Below are 26,881 nucleotides of genomic sequence, written 5' to 3' on the forward strand. Positions count from 1 at the left end.
AGAATTAAGAAGACATTAAATTAAGGAAGCTAATATGATTCCTAATGATATTTAAAATGTTCTAATAAGTTTTGTGAGGGTCACATCCAATGCTTTGGAAAACTATGGGGAAATAAATGTACCTTGACATAACATATTATGAAATACAATTTGACAGCATCAGGCTAGGGAAAGTTGCTTTAATAGTCCATAAGGATTTTCTTTTTTGCTTTTGTCAGTATTTCTTTAAGATGCCTTACCAAAAAAAAAAGAAAGAAAAAAGGATAATCTATCTCCTTGTAGCTACTGAAATATTTTCTATTCCCTCTTTCTTCTTTCAGGTGATCACTCTGGAAGGATGGGTGGAGATTATGTATTATGTGATGGATGCTCATTCATTTTACAACTTCATTTACTTCATTTTGCTGATCATTGTAAGTACAATAGTCCCTTCACTGAGTAGATAAAATATGTCCTTCACATGAGAGAAACAAACGTTACAGCCCAATAAACCAGGGAGCTGAACATTTATGTTCTTTGAAGTAAAATAGCAGTTGCAAATAATTCTAGGAGATACCGATTTCAAATCCTTTCTTTGAAATAGCAAAAAATCATTCAAATTGACTTTGCCATTCTTGAATTCTTTCTAAGGTCTTTGAAATCTGTTGTCATATTTAAGTACTAATTTATAATCATGTTCCAAAAGCTTATAGTTTAAACAGACTTAAAGAATATTCCACAAATCCCTTATGTGACAGGAAGGAAAGAGCTTAGTGATGGTCATAGATAACACTAACTACTTAAATGGCAACAAAATATCTAAATTTTTCAAACTTCCCAGCCAGCCAGAATATGGCCAAAAATGTTTTTTATTTTTATTTATTTTATTGGTTCGATTTATATGCTACCCTTCTCCGGAGACTCAGGGCGGCTTACAATGTATTAAGCAGTAGCCTTCATACTTTTGTATATACCTGCTTAGTAGAGCTTTTGGACCCCCCTAAGCGGTGTTCTTTTTTATACAAAGTCAGCTTATTGCCCCCACAATCCGGGTCCTCATTTTACCTACCTCAGAAGGATGGAAGGCTGAATCAACCTTGAGCCTGGTGCGATTCGAACTTGCAGTAATTGCAGGCAGCTGGCAGCTAAGTGCTATTTAACACTGCTTTAGTCCACTGCTCCACCAGGCTCCTTGGTCATAGAGGTTCCTTGGTTCCATGGCCATAGAATTTTGGGAGTAGCCATCCAATGCATTTGGAAGGTATCAGGTTGCAAAAGGCTGTGATAGGAAATTTTGTATATTAAAAAGATCTGTACACTTTTGTAATATTTTTATACCATTTTATATTCATGTTCATGTTCATGTCAAATGAGCAAGTGATGATAAATCATTGACAATTGGATTAAATTATTCCAACTTTATTTATTAAAATATATATATACCGACATTTAGATTTTCTGAGTTTCTTCGTTTATATCTACATGCAGGATTTGAGCAGGAATTAAAAAAAAAAAACCTATAAAGCTATTGGGGAAAGAAAAGAGGAAAGTATTGGCTATTGTTGGATTGAAGAATATCAAGGCTGATGACTAACCCCAGAGAGACACTATTAGTGAGAATTAGAATGTTCTTTATCCTTTGTGCATAGGGCCTTGACAATTTATTCATAGATTCCTAAATGCTCCAGAATTGGAATCCAATATAGGCAATGAAGGCAATATAGCCATATAGGCGTATATAGGCATATGACGGCAATATAGCCAATGCTGATGTATAGGAATCAATGGGCACCAAAAAAGGGTCTGACTGGAAAAGCTATTTAATTGGTTTCCTTAAAACAGGATGCACGGTTCAGAGCCCTGGGATTCTTTAGGGAGAAAACAGAGAGTAGCATTGATTTACGAGCATTCCCTCTTCTTTATGCATGTTAATAAAAATAGCATTTAAGCAAAACGTAATACAGACTAGTACTAGTTTTCTCTGCAAGAAAACAACCAAGCTCAGAGAGCATCAGAAACCCCTCATAATACATTTTCCAATAGAAGTGAATATTTGAAGCTCAGGGTTGAATTGTGGAGTCTGCAGGCTTAAACTTCAAGCAGGTGTATGTATCAGCTCAGTTAATTCTAAGTCTATACAGTCCCAATTTCTTTCTAATTCCAAAACAACATGCCTCTGAATATTTTCCACAGGACCCCTTGCCAGATGGGTCCACAGCTGTCCAAAAGTCGTCTGAGTCATCCCTAAGTGCTCCCATTCAAATCCAGGGAGCAGCACTGCCAGAGAACCAGCTCTGGCAGCAAAATCAGCAAACTGTCAGCAGGAAAAGGAAAAATTCCTACAATTCAGCAGCCATCTTGGGGGTGTCTCCCTCATGCATAATTATTCCTATGCAATCAACCTACAGTAATGGTCAAAGCACACAATAATGGTTAAAGCAAGGCCCTTAGACTGTACTGTATTACAGGTAGTCTTTGACTTATAACAGTACATTTAGTGACTGTTCAAAATTACAACAGCACTGCAAAGTGACATGACAATTGTTGGAAAAAATGTCCATCTGGGTTCAGTTCCAAGTGGGGAAAAAGACACTGGAAACATGGAGACTGCTTGGAAAGATGGTTTAATGGTGGACAGGAATCACATGGCTTGAGTTCCTGAGTAAAAAAGGGGGGGCAAGATTGGCTGGGAGTGCCTTGGTTTTATGCCCTCTGTTGGGCGCCACCTCTAAGTGTTTCCTCTTCCTGTATAAGAAATGTATCCTGATTGGTTGTGAGACTCCCAGGGGGTAGGGGTCTTTGTAGGCTGTCTCCCAAGCTTCCTTGAGCCTTGCCATGTAGTGTTTCTGTTGCTAGTGAGTTTCTATTGGTAGATGGGTCCTATTGTGTTGCAGATGATGGTCCATTGACAAAGGTGGGGGGAAAATGAGTGAGCTTGACTGAAGCCTTAATGGCCCATTGACAAAGGTGGGAGGGGGAGGCAGGGAGCTGCTTTGTCTTTAAAACATGTCTCTCCATTTCTCATCCAGGAAAATATAGTATTCTGCCTTTTTAATATTTCCTAAAATATTTCATTCTTCTAGGAGTGGTGTGAGTGCTAACTTCCTACATCATTTTTCACATTTATGACTGTTGCAGCATCCCAATGGTCATGTGATCAAAATTTGGATGCTTGGCAGCTGACTCATATTTATGACAGTTGCAGTGTCTCTGGGTAATGTGATCACCTTTTGTGATCTTTTTAAAAGATAAATCAATGGGGAAGCCAGATTCACTTAACAACTGTGTTACTAATATAACAATTGCAGTGATTAGTTGCCACAACTGCGGCAAGAAAGTTTGTAAAATGGGGCAAAATTCACTTAACAAATGTTTCACCTAGCAATAGAAATGTTGGGCTCAATTATAGTCATAAGTTGAGGGCTAATGACTATTATTGAGTTCTCAATTCTTCCATTTTTGTCTTTCTGTAAATTGAAGTTAAAATTCCCACCATTTCTCTTAAGCTAAGACACAGCTTCCGTGTGAGTCCCCCATCCCTGTGATTTTATTTATTGGTTTGCAAAATAGAGAGGGTATTATAAAAGTTAACTCCAAAATGCAGTATTTGGGAAAGCATTGACTTGCAAAAAGTTGCTATGGAGGAATACTCACTATTTCTTTCTAGTAAGAATTTCTATAAATAGGAAGACAATAAGACAAAAAAAAAAAGTAAGTTAAAATACATGTTTGGAATTGGAATGAGCTTTCAAAATTCTTGCTCAAAGGATATAGAAAAAGAAAAGCACTTGTTTGGCAAAATTTTCAGATGTTATAGGGATCAGTATAATTCAAACAGCATATACAAGTATTCCAATTCAAAACAGGAAAGGTCCTTTGATCCCAGCAATAGTGCATTTGCTGTACTTGACAACAAGCACCAAGCAACTTTTCAAGACATTGCTGACAGATGTTGTGAATGCATTCACACTCTATCCGAAGCACCTTTCCTGCTTTGGCTCCAAATACCGCACCTATTTAACAATTCTAAAGCACTCTGTTGTTCTCCACATGATGCAGATCAATGAATCAGGTGAAACAAAAGCAAATACCATTGTAACAGATTTCATAAATCTTGCGAAATGTGTGAGATGGAAAGGACTTTAAATTACAATACATCTAGCCACAGCAGTTGGCCATCTAGCTTGCCCTCATCCAAAAACTTCCAGCAAGTAGCAATCCCCCAGTTCTGAAGCAAATTATTCCACTAGTAATAGTTCTTGCCCGACTATTTTAAAATAGCTGACAAAGCCTTTTTAAAAAACACTATTTTATTTTGAAACAGTGAACTATTCTGATACTGAAGCTGGCCAGGAAAGGCTTAGTTTTTCAAAGGCTAATTCAAGTGCTAGCAGAGGCCTGGCCCCTTTGAAATGCTAAAAGTGAATGAAAGGACTATCTGATAGAGCCCTCTGGCACTTTTGTCTAGGTGAGCTGCGCAGCAAGAGTAGAAGGGTATCATGGTCTATTGTTCTATGGATAATTATGTTTGAAAGCTTCTAGGTGGAAAAACAGTAACTCTTTTCCTCCTTTTATGACCTGAGGAGATGGCAGTATTAAATTCGCCCTTTATTTTCTGTTACCTCTTCCTAGCCTGAGGTTTGTACACAGTTGCTCTTTAGGCAGATTGAACTTTGAAAGATATTTAGAAAGATGCTTGTTTGTTAGTTTTATCCTGACATTTATGTCATGTTGCACAGGATAATAGCAAATATTATTTTGTTTATGGGATGAAGGCTATGGGATAAGTAATGGATGGTGAAAAAATAAATTCAGTTATTGTTTGCTGTTAATTGGAATGACATGAGGATCTACATAACATGTTTGAGTCCCCTTTGTAAAAAAAAAAAAACAATCTTTCATAACATTTCATTTAAGAGTAAGAACGTATATGATATTAACGTAACACCAGAACTACCATTATTAATATCCTTCCTAAGTTTTTAAAATAAGAACAAATATTGTTATCTTGTATGGTTTCTAAAAACAAACCAGAAGTAGAGAAGTGTTTGGTTTTTTGGTTTTTTTACTAGAGAATAAAAACAGGCTTACAACCTTAATTATCTTTATCTAATCTGGTGATTTCCAGGTGTGTGTGTGTATGCATATGTATATATATAGTTTTAGCAGTGTTAAAGTTAAACCCATTTGAGGCTTATGCTGTAAATATTTCTATTGCATTTCTAGACTTTCATCCTAAAATGGCAGGAAAATGTGACACTAATGTTCAGCAATCTTACAACTAAAATTTGACAGTGGCAACAGAATGAATTACAGGTTCTGAGGAAAGGATTTTGCAATCCTTATTTATTTATTATTATTTATTATTCATATTTCTATGCCGCCCACTCTCCAAGGACTCTGGGCAGCTTACACCAAAGACAGTATACTAAATAGGATATTGCCCCCAACAATCTGGGTCCTCATTTTACCCACCTCGGAAGGATGGAAGGCTGAGTCAACTTTGAGCCGGTGAGATTTGAGCCGGTGAGATTTGATCCGCTGATCTGCTGAACTAGCAGTTAGCTGAAGTAGCTGCAGTACTGCACTCTAACCACTGTGCCACCTCGGCTCTATATCCTTGGACTCTAGATTACCGACACCTAGTCTAATCCTTGGACTCTAGATTACTGACACACATGCATAAACACACACATTAGTGTTTTATGCGTGGGGTTTTTTTTTTACCTTTAATCACCACTACCCTTACACACAAACACCCGCCATTAATGCTTTATCCATGCCTTTTCTCTTGTTTCTTAGGTGGGTTCTTTTTTTATGATCAATCTGTGCCTAGTAGTCATTGCCACCCAATTTTCTGAGACCAAGCAACGAGAACACCAACTGATGCAAGAGCAGCGAGCACGATACCTGTCCTCCAGCACTGTGGCCAGCTATATGGAACCAGGAGATTGTTACGAAGAGATCTTCCAATATGTCTGCCACATTGTTCGTAAAGCTAAGCGTCGTACCCTTGGCTTCTACAACAGCCTGCAGGATCGTCGTCTCGGCCAAACAGAAACAGGCACTGCCAAACAGAGAGTGAATGGAAAAGACCGGAAGCAATACTGTAAGGTTTATAAACTAAGCCTGCCAAATTAAGGGATACAGGGTGGGGGAGTGTAAATGACTATTAAGACCCTCACTGTAAATCAGACTACAGATCAGGGGTGAAATGTAAAATTTTTTACTACCGGTTCTGTGGGTGTGGCTTGGTGGTGGGGGGTAATGTGACTGGGTGGGCATGGCCAACTTTTTTTTTTTTTACTTTTAAAAGCATTTTTTCTACAACCTTAAGAGTTTGCAGAAAAAAATGCTTTTAAAAGCCTCTGATGATCAGGCAACTCAGCTGGGATCATCAGAGGCTTTTAAAGGCATTTTTTTTCCTACAACCTCTTCGGCCAAACAGGTTGCAGAAAAAAATGCTTTTAGAAGCCTCTGACAATCAGGCAACTCAGTTGGGATCGCCAGAGGCTTTTAAAGGCATTTTTTTTCCTACAGCCTCTTCGGCCGAAGAGATTGCAGAAAAAAATGCTTTTAGAAGCCTCTGACAATCAGGCAACTCAGCTGGGATCGTCAGAGACTTTTAAAGGCATTTTTTTTTCTACAACCCCTTCGGCTAAAGAGGTTGTAGAAAAAATGCTTTTAAAAGCCTCTGACGATCCCAGTTGAGCTGTGCGATCATCAGAGGCTTTTTTTAAACTTTCAAAAGCATTTTTTCGGCTGAAGAGGTTGTAGAAAAAAATGCTTTTAAAAGTAAAAAAAAACAGCCTCTGATGATTGCGCGGCTCAGCTGGGCATTGGGGGGGGCACAGGGATTTTTGCTACCGGTTCTCCAAACCACCCACCGCCATCGCTACCGAATCGGGCGATCCGATCCAAACAGGGAGCATTTCACCCCTGCTACAGATAGTTCTTGACTTATGACTGGTCACTTAATGACTGTTCAAAGTTATGATGAACCCACCCCCCCCAAAAAAAGTACTTATGATCCCAATTTGAAGTTCTGATGGCTGCTCATCCCACAGTCACATGATGCATTTTGGGCACTTGGCAACCAGGCCATATTTACAGCCATTTGCAGCATTTCATGATCATATGACCATAATATATGACTTTTTTTGCTGAAACCCAGCATTTACTTCCAGATTCCAGCAAAAAAAACCCAAAACACCTATTACAGAAAATGGGTTCATTTAATGATTGTGGATTCACTTAATGACCATGATGATATGCCTAACAACTACTGCAAAAAAAAGTCATAAAATTGAATCGGTCACTTAGCATCTGGCAGGACTGTAATGCCTGACTCAATTAAGGTCATAAATCAAAGACTACCTTTACAAGGTATCAGTCATTAGACAGTCCTTTTCCAGATTTTTTTAAAAAATATTATAAATTTTCCATTTAAATTGTACAAACGTCTTTATAAAAATGCATTTGTATATCCAGTTTCTATTAACTGGAAACATATGGAAAGTGTGAGCACTTTGAGAAGGAAATTGCATCCCAAAATTCAAAGAAGGATAGCTGAATCCTGATTTGTATAATAGCCAAAAAATTAAACAAGATTATTTACCGAAGAATGGTGACTGAACAACATTATGTTCCATCCCTACTTAAAACAATTGTTATACCTAGATTAATGGAAGGTACTATATAGCAACGATCCCCAACCTTTGTGGCTCCCTGGACTGGCAGTAGCAGCCATGGTGGCGGTGGCGGCGGGGGTGGTGGTTTTGCATCAGTGGTGAGTTGCTCCTGGTTCTCACCAGTTGGCAAGAACCGGTAGTAAAAATTTGTAGTAGTTCAGAGAACCGATAATAACATCGGCTGGCCATGCCCCTGAACCAGTCCTCGGCCCAGTTGCCGCTCGCTTACCCCACCCACCTCATCAGAGGCTTTTTTTTAAAACTTTTAAAAGCATTTTTTCTACAACCTCTTCAGCCGAAAAAATGCTTTTAAAAGTTTTAAAAAAAGCCTCTGATGATCGCGCGGCTCAGCTGGGATTGTCAGAGGCTTTTAAAAGCATTTTTTCTACAACTTCTTCAGCCGAAGGGGTTGTAGAAAAAGAATGCCTTTAAAAGCCTCTGACGATCCCAGCTGAGTTGTCTGATCTTCAGAGGCTTTTAAAAGTATTTTTTTTCTGCAACCTCTTAAGGTTGTAGAAAAAATGCTTTTAAAAGTTAAAAAAAAAAAGTTGGCTACGCCCACCCAGTCACATTATCCCTCCCCCACCAAATAAGCCACGCCCACAGAACCCACCCCTGTTTTGCATGCACAACCTAGCTCCTGTCCATGTGCAAATGAAAGCTTTGTGCACTCACATGCTGCTTGTGGGGCACGGGGTTTGGGGACCCCTGCTATATAGGACAGAAAAAACATAGGAGAATATATTTAAGAATTTACATGTTTAGTTGGTATGTTATTGGATATATTATGTACAATTTTTGATTTAGCAGCAGAGAATGATACAGAATATGAAGTGGGGAAATAGAAATACAACTGTGCAAATTACTAGCTTTTATGAAAAGGATAAGAGGCATCTATAGTACAGATCATTCACAATAATATATATAATTGGTGCAAAAAAATTTGAATGTATTGGACTAAAAATACTATAATTTTAATATAGTGTTTTGGTCCAATAAATTCAATTCCCAAATATTGGAGGAGTCTTCAGATATTGTTTCAAGGGTCCCAGCCACGATTAGTAGAACAGTGGATTTCTTTTTTTCCATAAGCATTAAACTTCATTCTGCAAGTCCCAATATTTTGCAATCTTTTCTCAATCCTAACATCAACTGGTATAGGGACATCAATGAATTATTATTATTTGTTCTAGCCCCGTGATGGCGAACCTATGGCACGCATGCCCAAAGTGGCACACGGAGCCATGTCGCCTGGCACACGCGGCTTTGCCCATTCCTCTTCCGGGTTTCTGGCGCGCATGTGCATGCGACAATCAGCTGGCCTTTGGGCATTGGGCCATGCCGGAAACCGGAAGAACTGGTCTGTGAGCCAGGAATGGGGCTTCCTCAAACTTCAGAATCAGGAGTGTCCAGAAAGGAGGACCAATGGGTAATTCTCCCTTCTGCAGCAGCATCGGTCTCCGGGCAGAGTCTCCCTTGACTCCACCCACTGGAGGAGAGAGTTCCATGCAGAGAAGAAGCCTAAGTTGGTTATTCAGGCCAAGTTCCCCCCTCCCACTTTCTCCGCTTCTCTCTCTCCGCAGAACTGTCTCTCCTCCTTCAGGTGAAGTCCCAAGGACTCTGCTCGGAGACGGATGACACTCAAGCGGGAGAATTCTCATTGGTGCTGTCCTTTGTTCTGGCCCCTTCCCATCTCAAAAGTCCGAGATAAACACTTCCTCTCCCAATGCAGAACTGCGGATTCCTCCTCTGGGGCTGGAAGCATCTGGCCGGATACACATATGCATGAGCATGTGTGCTGTGGGCATGTGGGCGGCCAGCTGATTGCGCGCATCACGGCAGTAACTGGGAGACATGCTGGCAGAAACTGGAAGTACCTTATCCGGTGCGCACATGCCCCCTGGGCAGCTCCTCTTCCTGGTTGCAGCCCTGACATGCATGCGCACACTTCTTTTTTGGCACTCGGTCCCGAAAAGGTTCGCCATCACTGTTCTAGCCACTCATCTCCAAAACGCGATGTGAGAAGATTGATATGCTGCCACTGAATTCTCACAAGATTACCTTCATAACCACTAAAGTCTCATGTGATCTAGTGGCCTTTTTCTTGCAATACATATGGTTATCATTGAGCTATGGCCTTTTTTTCAGATCCTACAAAGCTATTTTAGTGGTAGAAAATCAGCAAAATGTGACTTTGCCAGTGATCCTTTAAAAAAAAACATCATACGCTTGTCAAGTCAGATATGCCTCTCTAGTTCTGCTCCATTTGCCAAGATAAGCTTTTTTGGATGATTTGACATATTATGTAGTAGCAAAGTCAGACTTACCATATTTTATATGCACAATATATAATATTTGAAATATTTTTCTTATGAGATCAATAAGGCTCCCCAGTTTTTAAAGAAACAAGCTTTCAATATTTTTTTAACCTCCAATATGTTACATATAGGTCATGGCCCTTATTTAATGATTCTTGCAGTCTAGAGAATTATTCCATCCATGCTATGTAAGTGAACACAATTGAGTGCAATCTATTGTGGCTGAAGTAGAGCGTATCTCTTAGAGACAAGCAATCTCCATTTAAAGTCTCTGATGAGATGTTTAACTCTTAGCAGTTCCAGTGCTTCATTTTCTTCTCCATTAAAATGGCCAACAACCCATTTGCTTTGCGTAATTAAATATTGAGATGCAGAACTGTATTACAAAAAGGGCATTTTTAAGCCTTACATTTAATTTCTTTGTGTATTATTAACCAGCACGTTGCCGGAAACATTCTTCTATTGATTACATGCCTCAAGGACTTGGTCAGCCTACTACCAAGACATTGGTCTCTGAACCCAGCAACTGCCCCAAATGTTACAAGGCTCAGCCAGAAGCAACCCAAAGACTTTCTGTGCTTGATAGTGTCAATTCAGACCAGGAAGATGGGAAAAAAGCCTGCGACCAAGAGGGAGATGGCGGGAAAGGAGTCATGGAGTCTAACACCGATTTGGAAAAAGAAGAGGATGATGGAGAAGAGAGAGGACAGCTCATGGTTTGCAATGATATGTGGCAAGAAGTAAGAGTCAAATTGAGGGGAATTGTGGAAAGCAAATACTTCAACCGTGGAATCATGATTGCAATCCTCGTAAACACCATCAGCATGGGCATTGAGCATCATGAACAGGTAAGGGACTGATAGGCACCTGAAACCAAAAAATTAATTCAGTATCCTGGGATAAAATTGTAAAGTTTCAAAAGGATGAATAATTATCATGTTGCAACCCCTAGGATATCTGTTGTGAACAGCAACATGACATTACCCATTTTCATTTACTTATCTAGGGAATTTGGCAACCTATGGGACTTGTGAATTATAGGACCAATGCAATCAAGTAGCAGCAATTTAATGCTGAGTTGAAAACTTAAGATGGTGAAATGAGACTCTATGACAGAGGTCCTCAAGTTTGGCAGCTTTAAGACTTGTGGACTTCAACTCCCAGAATTCTCCACCCAGCATAGCTATAGCTGGCTGGAGAATTCTGGGATTTGAAGTCCACAAGTCTTAAAGCTGCCAAGTTTGAAAACCCCTGCTCTATGATATCATCATAGAGTGCAATCACTGAATGGAGACTTTGTGGGATATAAATCTTACTGGACGGTTGGTAGACTGAAGCCAGAATCTTAGAACTAAGATTCTATTGATATTTGGCTTGAAAATGGGACAAATAAATTAGACAGGCATTAATCTGTTGGTTAATAGATCCAAAAACCACATATATTAGGACCAATCAAAACTATTATCAAACTTTTAAGCATCCAGATTTCATCTTTAAATCTTTAATCTGAATGTTAAATAAAATTGATATAATATAAAAAAAATAAAAATATAGGTATTAAAAGTTTGTAATATGTAAACATTTTAGAAACAGAAGCAGGAAGAGTTGTACAAATTAAATTACGGCAGTCAATGCTAAATTCATTGGCACCAAAGACTGATGGAACCAAATAAAACTAGTAGCTGTCACTTCATTTAATAAAAATCAAAATCTATTTGTTCTGCAAATGTACCCATTCTGGAAAATATTTAGTGACATTTTGCTTACATGGATGCTAATGAATGTATATTGAACCATATGTTGTAGTTTTCAGATAAAAGCTGAACATTGTTTTTTAAGATTATCAGGACTTAGTTAAGTGAATGTGTTCACTTCTAAGCAAATGTAGCTTCATTTAAAAAAGAAGAAGAAGAAGAGAATGTCCTGAACTGAACTTATCTTTCTCTAGTTCCAACTAATAGTTATTCAAGTTCTGTGATTTTCTTTTGTTTTTCTTTATTCTTTGTCCTTCTGTATTTGGCCCTCACATCAAACATATATCTTTTTTTTTTGTCCCTCTCAACTGCCCATTCCTTCCCTGCCTATTCTTGTCTTTGCCACCTCCTCCTCCCACCTCTCTCTCTCTCTTTCTGTGTCAATTTTCCTTCATTAACTAACTGAAATCCTTAGTCTATTTGGCTTACTCTAATATGCTCTCTGGGGATAGCACAGGCACTTCGCCCTTTGCTCAAAGCAAATTCATCAGCTTGCCACTATTTCCAGCTTAATTAAGAGACAGAGAAGCACAGCCTGTCTGAACAGGGTAGAAAAGAATCAGGTGAACTGAGCTCCAGAAAGCTTTTTGCTTCTCCAAGTCACAGAGTGGCCAAGAACCGCCATTCCTGTGTGTTTCTATCTGATGAAGAATGGATTAATGTCAGAAAGAAGTGGTTGTATTCTGCCATCCATAAATGTGGCTCTCTCCACGGTCCAAGCCCTAGCATTTAATGATTGGTACCATTTCACTGTCACTTGAGTGGGCTGTAAGTCATCTATGACAAACCTCAAATGTTTGTACTGACAGTCTAAAGCTCAGGAGGCGTAGCTGACTGCAGTGGGGGCAGGGGAGCAAGCTGTTTTGAAGGCAAATCTATGAGGCTCAAAAATCTGCATTAGAATCTTTATAATTCTAGCCAGAAAAAGGAGCTTGACAGCCCTTGTTCTTGCAAAGGTTATTTTAAAAGTGGGAACAATGCACTAAGAGATTGTAAATGCACAAATGATGACTGTACTTATTATCTGTAAATGGCTCAGCGCTGGATGCCATACAATAATTTCATTAAAACAAACAAGCAAGTAAACACCGCCTGCAGGCTTGGAATCTAAATAGAGGCAGTTCTGAGAAAATGCACTAATCCAATTTTTAAAGGGTTTTTACTTCAATTTTCCCCCAAGAGTTGTTTTGATTTTTTTTCACATCATACAAGAACAGCCTTAGTTTAGCCTCATGTAAATTGATGGGCACATTTCAGTGTTAAATGTTAATCATCAGCAGTTAATTTTTGCAAGTTAGTTCTGTTCCTCCATATAATATATTTCTAGTCATTGCATCCTAATATACTGTACATACTAATGTAGGTGGTCTATGGAAAGCTTATTTTCTGACTATTTTTAAAACAAATTTATGCATTCTGACCCTATGCAACATATTTATCTAGGGATTGCACAAGTTATAATCTAATATATTTGGAAGGCGGCAAGTTAAGAAAGGTTGATTAGGATAATTTTGCACATAGTAATACTATTCCAGCCCCATCAGAACATCTCCTAGGATGCTTCCTTTTTCGGCAGTCTTTTTCGACTGCTGTCCTCTAAATTAATTGGATTACCCATATCTGTAGGACATCAGGTTGAAGAAGACTGTCTTTCATAATGTTTCAATATATCAATAAATGGGGTCAATGATAATACTTTTTTAAAAATGTGTGTGAGCAACATGGTTGCCAAGTGATGAAGACGTTTGCTTCCAACTCAGACGGTTGAGAGTTCAGTCCTGGACAGATATTTCTTTCCTAGGACTCAGAGAAAAATATATGTGCTGTGAGCTCCTTAGGTGTCAGAAAGGCACCTGGCCAGTAAATGCTCAGCTCCATCTAATCACTCTGTCTCTACCCCAGATCAAGGGATTGCAGAGTCATTAAGAAGGAGGTGTTTTTTAATGATAATATTGTTTTGTGTATATATGAATTCTGCTATTGGTTGAGCCTGATTCTACTCTACTCAAGCCCTTGGTTCCTCAACTGATATGTGTGCTTGCTTCAGTGCTGATATTCTTTTGATCATGATTCAGATTTCTTTTAAGAAATTTTAAAGTTTAGCTAATGGGACATTTGTGTGATAACTTATTTAAAAACCCATGTGTCGTTGGTGCTTACTGAAAAAAATATACCAAAAATGTGGGAAGTAACTCTGTGATGGTATTCATTCATTCAGTCAGTCAGTCATTCATTCAGTCATTCAGTCATTCAGTCATTCTTCATTCATTTCTCACTCCTTTATCAGTCAGTGACTTTGGGCAGTTTACAATTCAAAGAAATAGATTATAATTAAAATACTAAAAACACATTTTAAACAATAAAAACAATAGAACAATATAATGCTAAGCCAGTATACTGTATCTAAAACAATTTATCTATGTTATGTGCTATCCAAATTATAAGTTTATTGATCCTACAGTATTTTAAAGATGAATGGACATTTCAATTGAAATTTGTATCTATGTTTGCTTTCTGCAAACGCATATTACCTTCAGCTTTTTTTAAAAAAAAAATCTACATTAATTTTGCTCTAATTGAAACCTCTCTAATCATTGGTTTGCAGAAATATGCACTGCAACTATATCTCTGAAAGTGGTAAATTTCAAAATCCTGTGAGTTGATTATCACAAGGTAAAGGATATAAGAAAACATACCAATGAACTTTTAAACCTAGATGTTTTTCTAACAAATAATAGCATTCTAGGAGATAGCTGATATCTTGGGAATTTATGACTGATACAGTTAAAGATTTTACATGTAAGCAAGTCTTGTTAACAGGGCAGCAAAGCACTGCTGTCACAATGTGAACAAGAAAGAATGTTGTCATGACAGAGAAGAGAGTGACAGGGTCAGTAATCCCTCAGTTTAGTCACCTGTTGCAATCTGAAGATTCCTCACCATGATTTTTATGACACTGTAACTTCCAGTGCATTTGCTTTGAGTTCAAGTCACTTCTTACTGCTTCTTTTACATCTGCTACAGTATAGCAGATGATGTCCTGCCTGCCTCATCCTCTGTATACGAATTAGTCTGTTTTGAAATCTGCAATATTGGAAAAAAATTCTTCATCCCTATTGTCCTTGTCCTACCTTTAATAAAATTCAGCAAAAGCCTTCCTGTTGTTATCATTTTGCTCTTTATAGAACCTTCTGGCATGCCTGGTACCTGTTTTATGGCACCAGTTGATATACCTATCTGTTGTTTAGAACCAGTGGTGGATTGCAGGGGCGGGAGGCTCCGCCCACCCGCCCAGATGCATTCACAGAAGCACGCCCATGAGGAAACTGGTAGCGACGGGATTTGAAACCCACTACTGTTTAGAACGTTTCAAGGTGAGACATAGCCAGTTATTCAGCTCCATGAATTACAAACAATGGACCAATATCTACTAAAATCATCACATTTTCAGTTGCAAAGAACTCAGCACAGTTAACCCATTGTCCATAATACTAATAATCTAAACAAGGACTGGTGTTGTAAGCATAAGAACCTGGAATTGGCACTTTTACTGTAGTTTGATAGTCCTGTGAAATGGCAAGAATATTGCTGTGAATAATTTTGTAGACACTCCTGATAGCCAAACAGTGGAAAGAGAAAATGTAGGAACAGGCAAGCTATGCCTATGGAGGAATAAAATGAAATAGAACTGAGAACAAAGGTCAGGAGGAACCTTCCATCTTCATGCTTCAGGGCCTGGTGGCTCAGCAGACTGATAGCATTGTGATTAACACCAGCTGTCTGCAATTACTGTAAGTTCGAATCTCACCAGGCTCAAGGTTGACTCAGCCTTCCATCCTTTCTAAGGTAGGTAAATTGAGGACCCAGTTTGTGGGGGCAATAAGCTGACTTTGTATAAACATACAAAAGTATGAAGGCTATTGCTTAACGCATTGTAAGCCGCCCTGAGTCTCCGGAGAAGGGCGGCATATAAATCAAATTTTTTTAAAAAAATGCTTGACAAATAAATTAGCCAGATGTACTGTATGCAGCAGAAAATAAAGCTGAAGAAGTTACTTCCTGACTGGGATCTACTACTCAATAGCATACAAGACATACTCAAGGTAAATAAGAGTATTGTAAATCATCCACATTCAGATTTCACCCTATGAGCAACACTAACCATAGTTCCTGACTATATATACATTCATAGTCTGGAATCCACTGTGAATCAGGTAGTATGGGCATTTGCCTTTTAAGAGAGCCTTGATTGATTAGGATGACTGCTTTATATAATAAGCATTAATCTAGGCATTGTAGCCTAAACCAAATTGATGTTCAGTTCAGAGGAGAGCAATATAAAAAAAAGAAATAATGTTGTTGTTTTTTTAAAAAGGGGGAAAATCTGACATAAAAGAAAGATTAAAGAACAAGAAATAGGTAACATTTTAATTGGTGGTGACTAAAGGGAGATGAGAGTCTGGATAATTACTTGCTAGTAAAAAGCTCTCAACACAAGACATACAAGGAAAAAGTTATCCAGAGAAGGAAGAAAGAAGGAAAGGAAAATTTAGACCTGAAATAAAAGAATTGTTTATTTTAAATATATGTAAAAACCCTTATATATATGTAAATATATGTAAAATCCCTTCGAAAGAAGGGATTTTATATGTTAAAATCCCTTCTTTCGAGGGATAGTGCAATAGCACTTAGACCAGGGGTGGGCTGCTGGGGGTTTGCAGAGGTTCGGGAGAACCTCTAGCTAAGATTCTGTGCAGTTTGAAGAACCCCCAAGTCTCATTCCTGGCTGGCCCCGCCCACCCCGCCCCTCCCAAGAGTCCCCATGCAGCCCGTTTTGGATGCGGGTAAGTGTAGGGCGCGTGCGGAGGCTGGCGGAGGGTGAAAAACAGGCCTACTGGAAGGCTGGAAATGCCTGATTCTGGCCTCCAGAGGGACTCTGGAGCCTGGGGGGCATTTTTGCCCTCCCAGAGGCTCAAGGAAAGCTTCCAGAGCCCAGGGAGGGCAAAAATACCCCCTCCCATCATGGTGCAGGAGGCTGACTAGGCCACGCTCACCATGGCCTCACCCACCCAGCAACCAGGCAGAGGATCCCTTGCTAAAATTTTTGAAGCCCACCCCTGACTTAGACTTAGACTTTTATACTGTTTCATGGTGCTTTACAGTCCTCTCTGCACTCAGTGCAGAGTCAGCATATTGCCCCCAAACAATATGGCTCCTCATTTTACCTACCTTGAAAGGATGAAAGGCTCAGTCAATCTTGAGCCAGTGAAATTCGAACTGCCGAACTGCTGGCAATCAGCAGTCAGCAGAAGTAGCCTGTAGTACTGCATTCTAACCATTGCGCCACCATGGTTCATAATATAATATAATAATAATACGTTCAGTACCACCAATCAGGTACTGAAAAAAACCTGGTGAAATCATAGTCCCCCTCTTAGGAACTTCTGTCTTTAGCCCAGTCCTAGAGAAATATGAAAAGGAAATTGCTTTGGGTCTTCTTACCCAAGGTCCAGAAATATCACACTTACCAACATTATGCCAATCCTAAAACAAGGGGTAACTATGCAATTGCACAGTCCTACATAAGGAAGTTCTTAATGAAAAATTCCCTGAAGACAAATTCTAGATATAAAAACGAGAAGACAAGAGAAGTCAATAATATTTGGACTGATAATTCCAAATAAAATTGATATAATCAGTTTTACTAGTTATTTACAACCTCTTTGAATTCTTGAATTTCAATACATACTCAGACTTTATTGAAAAAAGTAGAGTTAGACAGGGATCACCTGTTTCTCTTGATTAGAGTTCATGGATATCAAAAATCTAAAGCATTAGTATTCATAAGAAAATCAAAGCCACGTAGTTGTATAATAAATGGAAATGAAATCAGATACTTACCTTCAAATGTTTAGACATGGTCTTTTATGCACAGAGGGCTTAGACATTGCACCAGGTAGCTGAAACAATTTTAAAATTGTTGACTCTTCAGAACCAGAAGGATCATAAGCTACCATTGGCATACTATAGGGCAGATTCACCAAAATTTCATAATAAAACATACCTGTTCATCTGACTATAGATAAATAGAAACTGTATATTTACTTACTATATGATTACTTAATTGCAATTTCTATAAGAATCTGCTTACATATTGCTGCCACACACACCCAGGAGGGACATAAGAGCTTTCCTATCATAACAGCTGAATTTTGTGTAGCTGCAATGAAAATCAGTACAAAAGTAATACATTTTCACTTTATTAATTTTATTTACTTTGTTTTACTCTTTATGATCTTTGATCATATTCAAAGTACTTTCCTTCCTTTTATAGACATCTGTCCTCAGATTTATAAAATTTATAAAATTTATAAAATGGTTTTGGAGGGATTGGTTGGAATCGAAGACTAAGAATGCCGTTGTGGTATGCCTCTGGGAGGCATACCACTATCATTGACATCTTAAGTCCTCTAACCTTCTCCAAAACAAAAATAGCCTGAAGTTGTGCTGCTGAAATTGACCATTTTGCTGTTCCCAGTGCTGGGAGGGACATAAATGGGATGGTTGGGGAATATGGATTGCCTACTGCTGTTTTAAAATTAACTAAGCCAAACAAACCTTAAATCGGATTTTAAAATATCATTAGTGATTTCAGAAATATTTTCTGGAATCTTTTGTAAGAGTTCCTTTTGGCACTTAGGTCATAAAGCAAGTGATGATATCACTCTAATTTTGTATCTTTGAAAAAATAGAGGACCTTTCTTGCCCAATAAAGCTTGTTTTTCTCAAGCTATGTGGGTGGCTGTAATTATGAATTACGTTTTCCCCTTACTACTTTCCATTCTTTAGCTTTCTGCCTTAATTATCTCTTGTTCCTGCTGATGTTTTGACTTTAATTTATATATCACATTCACTGACAAGCATGTAGTGGCTTACAACGCAAAAAAGAAATAACAATTTATTTGCTGCCGTTTAAGTTATAATTTAATATAATAATTCAATGCAAATAAGCAATAGCTTGTTTCAACAATACTTCAATTATCCATTGCATGCTTTTCACTTTGCTTCTCTTTGAATCATATTCTGTTTGTTCATTTTTCTTTCAATCCTTATCTCTGAGTTTGTTGTTTTCCACTTTCTGTTTCTGGTTTCCTCTGGATGTTCTTTTCTTTTTTCCCAGCTCCTTGAGTGGACTCCTTTTCTGGTACAAAAAGGTCCATTAGAAAAAGATAAACATGTATACAATTGGCTAGAAAAACCCATTGCAAGGAGGAATAGGGAGTGAGCAAGAACAAATGACCTTTTCTGTAATGGACAAGTATGACTTTTAAAACATCACTTCCTCACTATAGTACAGAAAGAACAAAACAGCAGCTACAGAATGTCAGTGGAAGGAAGGAGAACAATCTATTCTTATATTCTAGATGCCACATTCAGTTTCTTATGGTTACTGACATAATTGTTTGGATGGAATCAGAATGAGTATGCTATCTTTCATATTGTTTTTACCAAAATTCTGCTATAGTACATTTGTGTGTATGGCTCACACATAAATACCGTATTTTTCGGAGTAGAAAACGCACCTTAGTTTTTGGGGAGGAAAATAAGAAAAAGGCTGATTGGCAGGTGGATCAGCCTCCCGGAACACCCCCAATCAGCTGTTCCCAGAGGTGAATTTTAGCAATAGGTTCCTTGGTTATGAGCTCTGTGCCTTTCGCTTTTTTTCCTGTCTCTGAAAGCCTCCAAAACAGCTTCAGAAAAAAAGTCTCTGAAGCTCTGTTTGGGGGCTTCTTTTCTAAAGCTCTGTTTGTGGACTTCTTTTCTGAAGCTTCGTTTCTGATGCTGTTTTCAGCTTCTGAAACCTCCATTTCAGAAGCCGGGCAGAGCTACATTCGGAGTATAAGACGCACCCAGATTTTCACCCTCTTTTTTGGGGGAAAAAGGTACGTCTTATAGTCTGAAAAATACGGTACACACAGGTGTACATCTAAACAGAAAGTATCAAGAAAGTTTACTTAGTTCACATAGATGTGTACTTGTATTTATGTTGGGACAGTACTACATTTTTTATTTCTAACTTTGTCATTTAGTTTGTGCTTGCAATAATTTCTTGATGTGGTTTATTATGTTTGCCAAATGGAAAAGAGCAGAGGTTTTCAAACATTTTTAGGATGTGGAACTGATCATTTTTAAAAAAATCAGAACACCCCCAATTAAGAGACAGAAAATTGGTTGAGTGTAAGTGACCTTTAATTCTCTTAATTTCTTAGTCATTTCCAGAACCCTAGGGTTTCATACAACATAATATGAAAAACTCCCAGGAATTCTCATTAACTTATTCAATCACATGTAAAAAGGGGGGAGGGGGCTTCAATTGCATGGTTGTGATACCATTTTTACTTTTTTTAAAAAAAACCCATCTGTAAACACTGAGTAAGAGAAGCTAGAGTCTAAACCAGTGATGGCTACCTTTTTGCTGTTGTGTGCCAAAAGTGTGGGGAGCATGGGGGGGTCATATGCGTAACCACACCCATAATTCAATGTGCCCCGCCCCCACCCCCCACGCATGCATGCACAACCCCCCATGGTGCCCATGCTTTTGGCACGTGATGGCATGGTGGGTCTGGTAGGGCCATTTTTCACTCTCCCCAGGCTCCAGAGGCTTTCTTGGAACCTGGGGAGGGCAAAAACAGCCTTCCCCACCCCCCAGAGGCCCTCTGGAGGCCGGAAATAGCCCATTTCCCTACTTCCAGTGGGCCCAGAAGGCCCAAAAATCAGCTGGCCGGGGCACATGCGCACTGGAGCTGAGCTAGGGCAACGCTTGCATGCCCACAGATATGGCTCCGCATGCCACCTGTGGCACCTGTGCCATAGGTTCGCCATCACGGGTCTAGACCCTCATTCCTGGTTTTAAAAAGTCAGGAAAGATGTTTAAATAAAAGATAGGGTGCTATGTTATCTGAAAATTAAAAGATTGGCCATAGAAGCTCAAGGCATCATTCTATGCTAAATCAAAAGTGGACCTAAGCCCTTATGCCCCACTCTGGCTGAAAAAAGCAAAAATGGAAAGCATTCTACAAAATGATAATCCAAAGACAAAATCACTCCAAGTGATTATAGGCAATTATAATTTCCCAATTAAACTTAAGACAACTTCTTTCCCCATTCACTTTTTCAAAGATCAACTAAGAAGTAAAATACAAAATATGTTGTAATGTGATATATGCTGTGGAGACTGATGCCAGAATGAAAACTGATATTTATATCCATAGAAATATACATCTCATAGTGAAACTCTTTTCCTGAATCATTTCAGACCAGCCGGAAAAACCATACACTCACTCGCACACACACAAACTGTCATATGTCATAGCATTTTGCAAAGGTTAGGTGCACGGCATTAATCTTTGAAAACGAAGAATTGCAAAGCTGCCTCTCCTGACTCTTCTGTTCCTTTGAAAGATTTTAACACAAAGGCTAAAATAGAATTACAGAATTGTTTAGTTAGTGTTGGTTTTAATAAGGAAATTTTACTTTAGCTAAGGAAAGGTCAGAGGTAACACATTCAGTGGAACACTCTCTGGGGCAGGGGTCTCCAACCTTGGCAATTTTAAGACTGGTGGACTTCAACTCCCAGAATTCCTCAGCCAGCTTTGCTTCTGGGAGTTGAAATCCACAAGTCTTAAAGTTGCCAAGGTTAGAGATCCCTGCTCTGGGGCACATTGTTTGGAGTATTTCTAGATGCAATTGCCTTTCAGAATAAGTACTTTAATAAAACAGTGCAATATCCACTGTGTATTTAATGCAGTGAAATGTCTTATACCAGTTATAGGGCTAAAAGTATAGGTTAAATGTGAAAGGTCCCATATGTTTCATCATTTTTGAGTCTATCGTGGATGCATGCCACAAGCCATCCTACAATATTGCTACTGTAGTAAAATTTGGAAATCACACTACCATTTCAGAGTTAATGTTATAAGTTTCATTTTGTTTTTGCTTTTTAAGTTTGGCAACTGCATCTGCAGGAATGCTTGTTTTCAATAACATTTATGTAATGTACAAGCCATGAACCTCAATATTAGGGGTGCAATGGTTACTTTAAGCTCAGTAGAGATTGTGTTGGCCAAGTATGTTGATTTAAAAATAAACGTGATGTCTTGCGGCTCCCCAGTTGAAAAATAGGGGAATGAATTTCCTTTCTGTAGTTACTTCTTATCCACTTCTCAACTGAGGCCAAAGAGCTTCTACTTCTTATAAACATTAATCCTGTAATTAATGGAAATCATGGCCATCCCAAAAATAACGTAAAGGAATATATGAAAAAAGTGAAATATTAAGGAAGAAATCACTTCAGAAGAATGAGTTGGGGATTAGTGGAACACTGAGAGGAAGTGGTAGGCCAAAACAGTCTTTCCCTAACTGTTACCCTCCATAATTACTCAGCTGGATTTCCAATTTATTTAGAGAGCACTTGAAGAGGAAAGTTGTCTCTGTGATCATAGAATAGAATAGAATAGAATAGAATAGAATAGAATAGAATAGAATAGAATAGAATAGAATAGAATAGAATAGAATAGAATAGAATTTTTTATTGGCCAAGTATGATTGGACACACAAGGAATTTGTCTTGGTGCATATGCTCTCAGTGTACATAAAAGAAAAGATACATTCGTCAAGAATCATAAGGTACAACACTTAATGATGTTAGCTGTCCATTTTAGATCTTGCGATATGGTAGAACCTAGAAATTTGAAGGTCTCTACTGTTGATACTGTGTTGTCTAGTATTGTAAGAGGTGGAAGTATGGAAGGGTTTCTCCTAAAGTCTACCACAATTTCTACTGTTTTGAGTGTGTTAAGTTCCAGATTGGAATTACAGGGAGGTAAAAAGGAAGTACTTCATGTGAGGAATTTCTCACTGCTATCCAAAATGGCTGGTTTTAAAGAAATAATAATAATGCAGAAAGCTTTATACTTTGCATATTTCTTAAAAGTAAATTGTATTATTGCAGTGTACATTCCTAGGCTTCAATCCTATGAACGCTCATGTCAGAGCAAGTCACACTGAAACTGACTTAAGAGCTGGAGTGGTTGTGTGTCTGTGTCTGTGTGTCTGTGTGTTCCATATTGCTAGAGAAACTTAGAGCAGATGAAAATTGAATCAATCATCCCCACCCTCCTCTAATTCTGTTTTTGATTTTGTATTTAGGGGACTTGGGAATCGCAATCAAATCTCTGGCATGGGAAAGTGTACCATTTCCTTACGTGCACCCTTTTTGCCATATTAGTATATTAGTATAATATTCAAATTAGTGTAATTATAATTAGTATAATTCAAATTAGTATAATGTCACTGATCGCTATTCTACAATGAAGTGTGGAATTGAAATAGGAAACCAGGGAGAAAATAAACATTTTTGGGCAGCAGTTGTCAAAATCACTTGATGAAATAAAGAGATGTTTTTGTGAACAAAGCACTCAGGAACTGGGATTGGTAATGCTGAGAAAAAGATCGGAGGGCAGATAGCTAGGGAATTGATCCTTCTGTTCATTCAACTAAGTAGAAGTGCATTTTCCTATTTCAGTGAGTGAATGTTATTTGTAATTTCCTGGATGGCTTTGAAGTAGCCTTTCCCAAATTGCTATCCACTGAATGTAATTTCCATGATCTTAGCCATGATCTTCCATGATCTAATGCATCTAATGCATATTTCATTATCACAATGAATGGGAATAATAGGAATTGTAACCTAAAACATCTGGACTAGGAAAGGATGGTGTAAAAATCCTGATCCTAATTTTCTATACACCCAAGGTTTAATAATTTTATTCACTAGCTTTAAGTAAGAAACATGGTTGCAAAAAAAGACTAATAATTATTCTGTGCAGAACACTTCTAGTTCTGAAAGCTACTTCACACATTTGATGAAATGAGCTGCAGCTCATGAAAACTTATGCCTTATAATAAAATGTGTTAGTGCTAAATGTGCTATCAGACTCTCTGGTTCTTTCATTTCTGGTTTCTATATTGCTGTAATCCCAGTCTATACAATTCACATATAAACTAGAAGTAATATGAGTGACACAGATTCAGTAGAGCACAGAATTTTGCTATAGATTTCATAGAATATTATAGGTATATTGTATCATCATTATCATCACCATCATCCGTTTCATCTATAAAGTCAAGGTAATATACATACCACTTCTTTTCCAGATTTATTACAAGGTTAGCTATCAGAGAATGACTACCTCAAGTCATTGGTGAAATCTGAACCAGTTTGCCACCAGTTCACTGGCCACGCATATGTGCTGCGCACCAAATGTGCGCTGCATGTGTGCATGCACAGTGCATGCTAAACATGTGCTGTGTGCATGTGCATGCACGCTGTGCACCAAATGCATGCTGTGCACACGCGCCAAAATGAGGCTTGGGAAGGTAAGTAGAGCAGCAGGATCAGCTGTGCCACATGATTTAGATTTTAAATCGCATGGCACAGCTGATAGTTGGAAATACCGGTTCAGAGGAACCAGTAGCTTTTTTTTTTTTTACTACCGGTTTGCCCAGACTAGTAGTTTTTATCACTACCAGTTCGCCCAAACTGGTGCGAACCGGTAGCATTTCTCCACTTCCTCACATTCATCCAGTAAACCTTGATAGTTAAGGACATTTAACAACTATGTTACACTGGCTATCATGCTGTAGTTCACAAATAAAACAAATTCCCATTGAATAAAACAACTTCCTATGGACCCTACATTATCGCTTTCTATAATATCTATGTGGACTAAGTATATGGTCTTGGTAATTTCTAGATTAGGTTAAATACCAGAAAGCCCTATTGTGCCGTGTAACACAAGCCATATTTTTTAAATGTTTCCTCAGCTTAATTTTGCATCCCCTTTCTGGGTTACTGTCTTTCTTTTTTTTGGTTGCTACATTTTAACAGGTCATGGCTTACTGCTGCCTAATTCATGCATGTTGATATTCCTTCTAGTAATTTGTTAGACCACCTGAGAAATTACAGGTACTCCTCGATTTACAACCACAATTGAGCCCAAAATTTATGTTGCTAAGTGAGAAATTTCTTGAGTGAGTTTTCCTCCATTTTACGAATTTTCTTGCCACATTTGTTAAGTGAATCACTGCAATAGTTAAGTTAGTTAAGTGAATCTGGCTTCTCCCTTGACTTTGCTTGTCAGAAGGTTGCAAAAAGGGATCACATGACTCTGCAACCGTCATAAATATGAACCAGTTGTCAAGCATCCGAATATAAATCACATGACCATGGGAATGCTAAAGTGCTCATAAGTGTGAAAAATGGTGTTAAGTCACTTTCTTCAGTGCTGTTGTAACTTTATTTATTTATTTATTTATTTTGTCGCATTTCTATGCCGCCCAACTCCCAAGGGACTCTTTGAATGGTCACTAACTGAACTATTGTAAGACGAGGACTACCGGTAATGAAGAATGATTATGATAATAGGGTCAATTATGTTGCTAGTAGATGAAAGCCAGAAGAAAGCATGGAGAAAATCAGAGTGGGGTTAGTAAAAAGATGAAATTAGTTTTTCTATCCTTCAAAATGGAAATGCATAAACCTGATGCTTTCCGAGTGTTTTAAGATTTGCCATTCTATCATTATGAAGTTTTGTAGCCATACTAACATATAAAAAGAAATCCAGTGATTACAAATATACTTCAAATATTGCTACAAAACAGTGTTGTGGAATTTGAACAAGCAATGACCATATCATAAAGTAACAATGGAAATATTTTGAATTATATCATGAAATCATCATAAATGATCACTGGGGCAAAAATAGCAAATCCAACCTCTACTTCAAAATTAGAGGAACTTCCACAGTTCTCAGTTGCCTTCAAGTACTGAGCAATTAAATCATTTTTTTAAAATGAATAAATTACCAGATTAATAGACACTGCAGTGCTGGAGTGAAAGACCACACAAATTAGAAAGGAGATTAATTAGAAAAGGGAAGAAAGGAGGGGAAAATATCAACATTCATTACATGCTGGAGAGATGGTAGCCTTAGAGGTTTACATTCATGTACACTTTGAAGAAGATATTTGAAAAGCTCCAAATGCCTTTTTTTTAAAACGCAGGTGCTCTCATTTCCTGTATCCCATGCAGAAAAGTATGTGACATTTCCTAAATGCATTTGATGTCTTGGCTTCTTTCTTTTGCCTATAGCCAGAGGAGCTGACAAACATTTTGGAAATTTGCAATGTTGTGTTTACCAGCATGTTTGCCCTGGAGATGATTTTGAAACTTGCCGCTTTTGGTCTCTTTGATTACCTTCGCAACCCATACAACATTTTTGACAGTATCATTGTCATCATCAGGTAATGACAATTCAAATCTCTATTGAATCGATAATGAAATGTTGCATAACAGCAGTGGATGATGATAGCTAGCTTCTTGCCATCCAAATTAGAGTAGATCAAAACTAAGTTGTATCTACTAATTGTTAAGTATATGTGTGCCCACATTGTTATAATTCATATTATTTTTAAACAAATCCATTTTGCCCAAGGGTGAGGATTGGGATTAGTAGTGATGAATTATGTTTACATCATTATTTTGAACTAGCCTTTTAAATTAATACAGTATAATTACCCAAATTTATGTGCAGAGTTAGGCAACCTGAAGATTTGATTATATTTCAAATTTTGCCACCAGATTATCAGTGATATACAGGTTAGTCTATGTTTACTTATTATTAGATTTTTTTTAATACTGCCTTTACTATTTTTTTATAAATAAGGTGGTAAACATACCTAATACTTCCTCCTCCTCCTATTTTCCTCAGAACAGCAATCCTGTGAGGAGAGTTGGGCTGAGAGAGAGTGACTGGCCTAAGTCATTCAACCAGATATTTGCTCTATAAATGAATGCTGCCAAATGTGAAAGCAGGAATATCATGTTAAATCCTTACTAAATATTTTTCCAGTTTTATAGTGCTATATTACAGGATCAGCATAAGACATAATTTGTGCAAAACTATAAATATAACTAGATTAGTCCTTGTTTAATGACGATAATTGGGACCAGCAACTCTGTTGCTAAGCAACAGATTTGTTAGGCGAGACATTACATGACTGAGACTCGTGATTTTAC

At 38.0% G+C, this 26,881-nt stretch overlaps 1 protein-coding gene across 3 annotated transcripts in view; it reads left to right on the forward strand.

Annotated features, from left to right (window-relative positions):
• Window positions 1-26,881, forward strand: part of CACNA1I (calcium voltage-gated channel subunit alpha1 I) — a 167,429-nt gene that overhangs the window by 78,929 nt on the left and 61,619 nt on the right. For all 3 annotated transcript variants that reach the window (XM_034403489.3, XM_034403491.3, XM_034403490.3), the window contains exons 6-9: window positions 321-413; window positions 5,782-6,088; window positions 10,427-10,836; window positions 25,955-26,106. In XM_034403489.3, coding sequence (XP_034259380.3) covers window positions 321-413; window positions 5,782-6,088; window positions 10,427-10,836; window positions 25,955-26,106 — 962 coding nt within the window. The remainder of the gene's footprint in view (window positions 1-320; window positions 414-5,781; window positions 6,089-10,426; window positions 10,837-25,954; window positions 26,107-26,881) is intronic.

The sequence above is a fragment of the Pantherophis guttatus genome, chromosome 7 (genome assembly GCF_059756535.1).
Source record: "Pantherophis guttatus breed Tessera chromosome 7, ASM5975653v1, whole genome shotgun sequence".
Lineage (NCBI taxonomy): Eukaryota > Metazoa > Chordata > Lepidosauria > Squamata > Colubridae > Pantherophis > Pantherophis guttatus.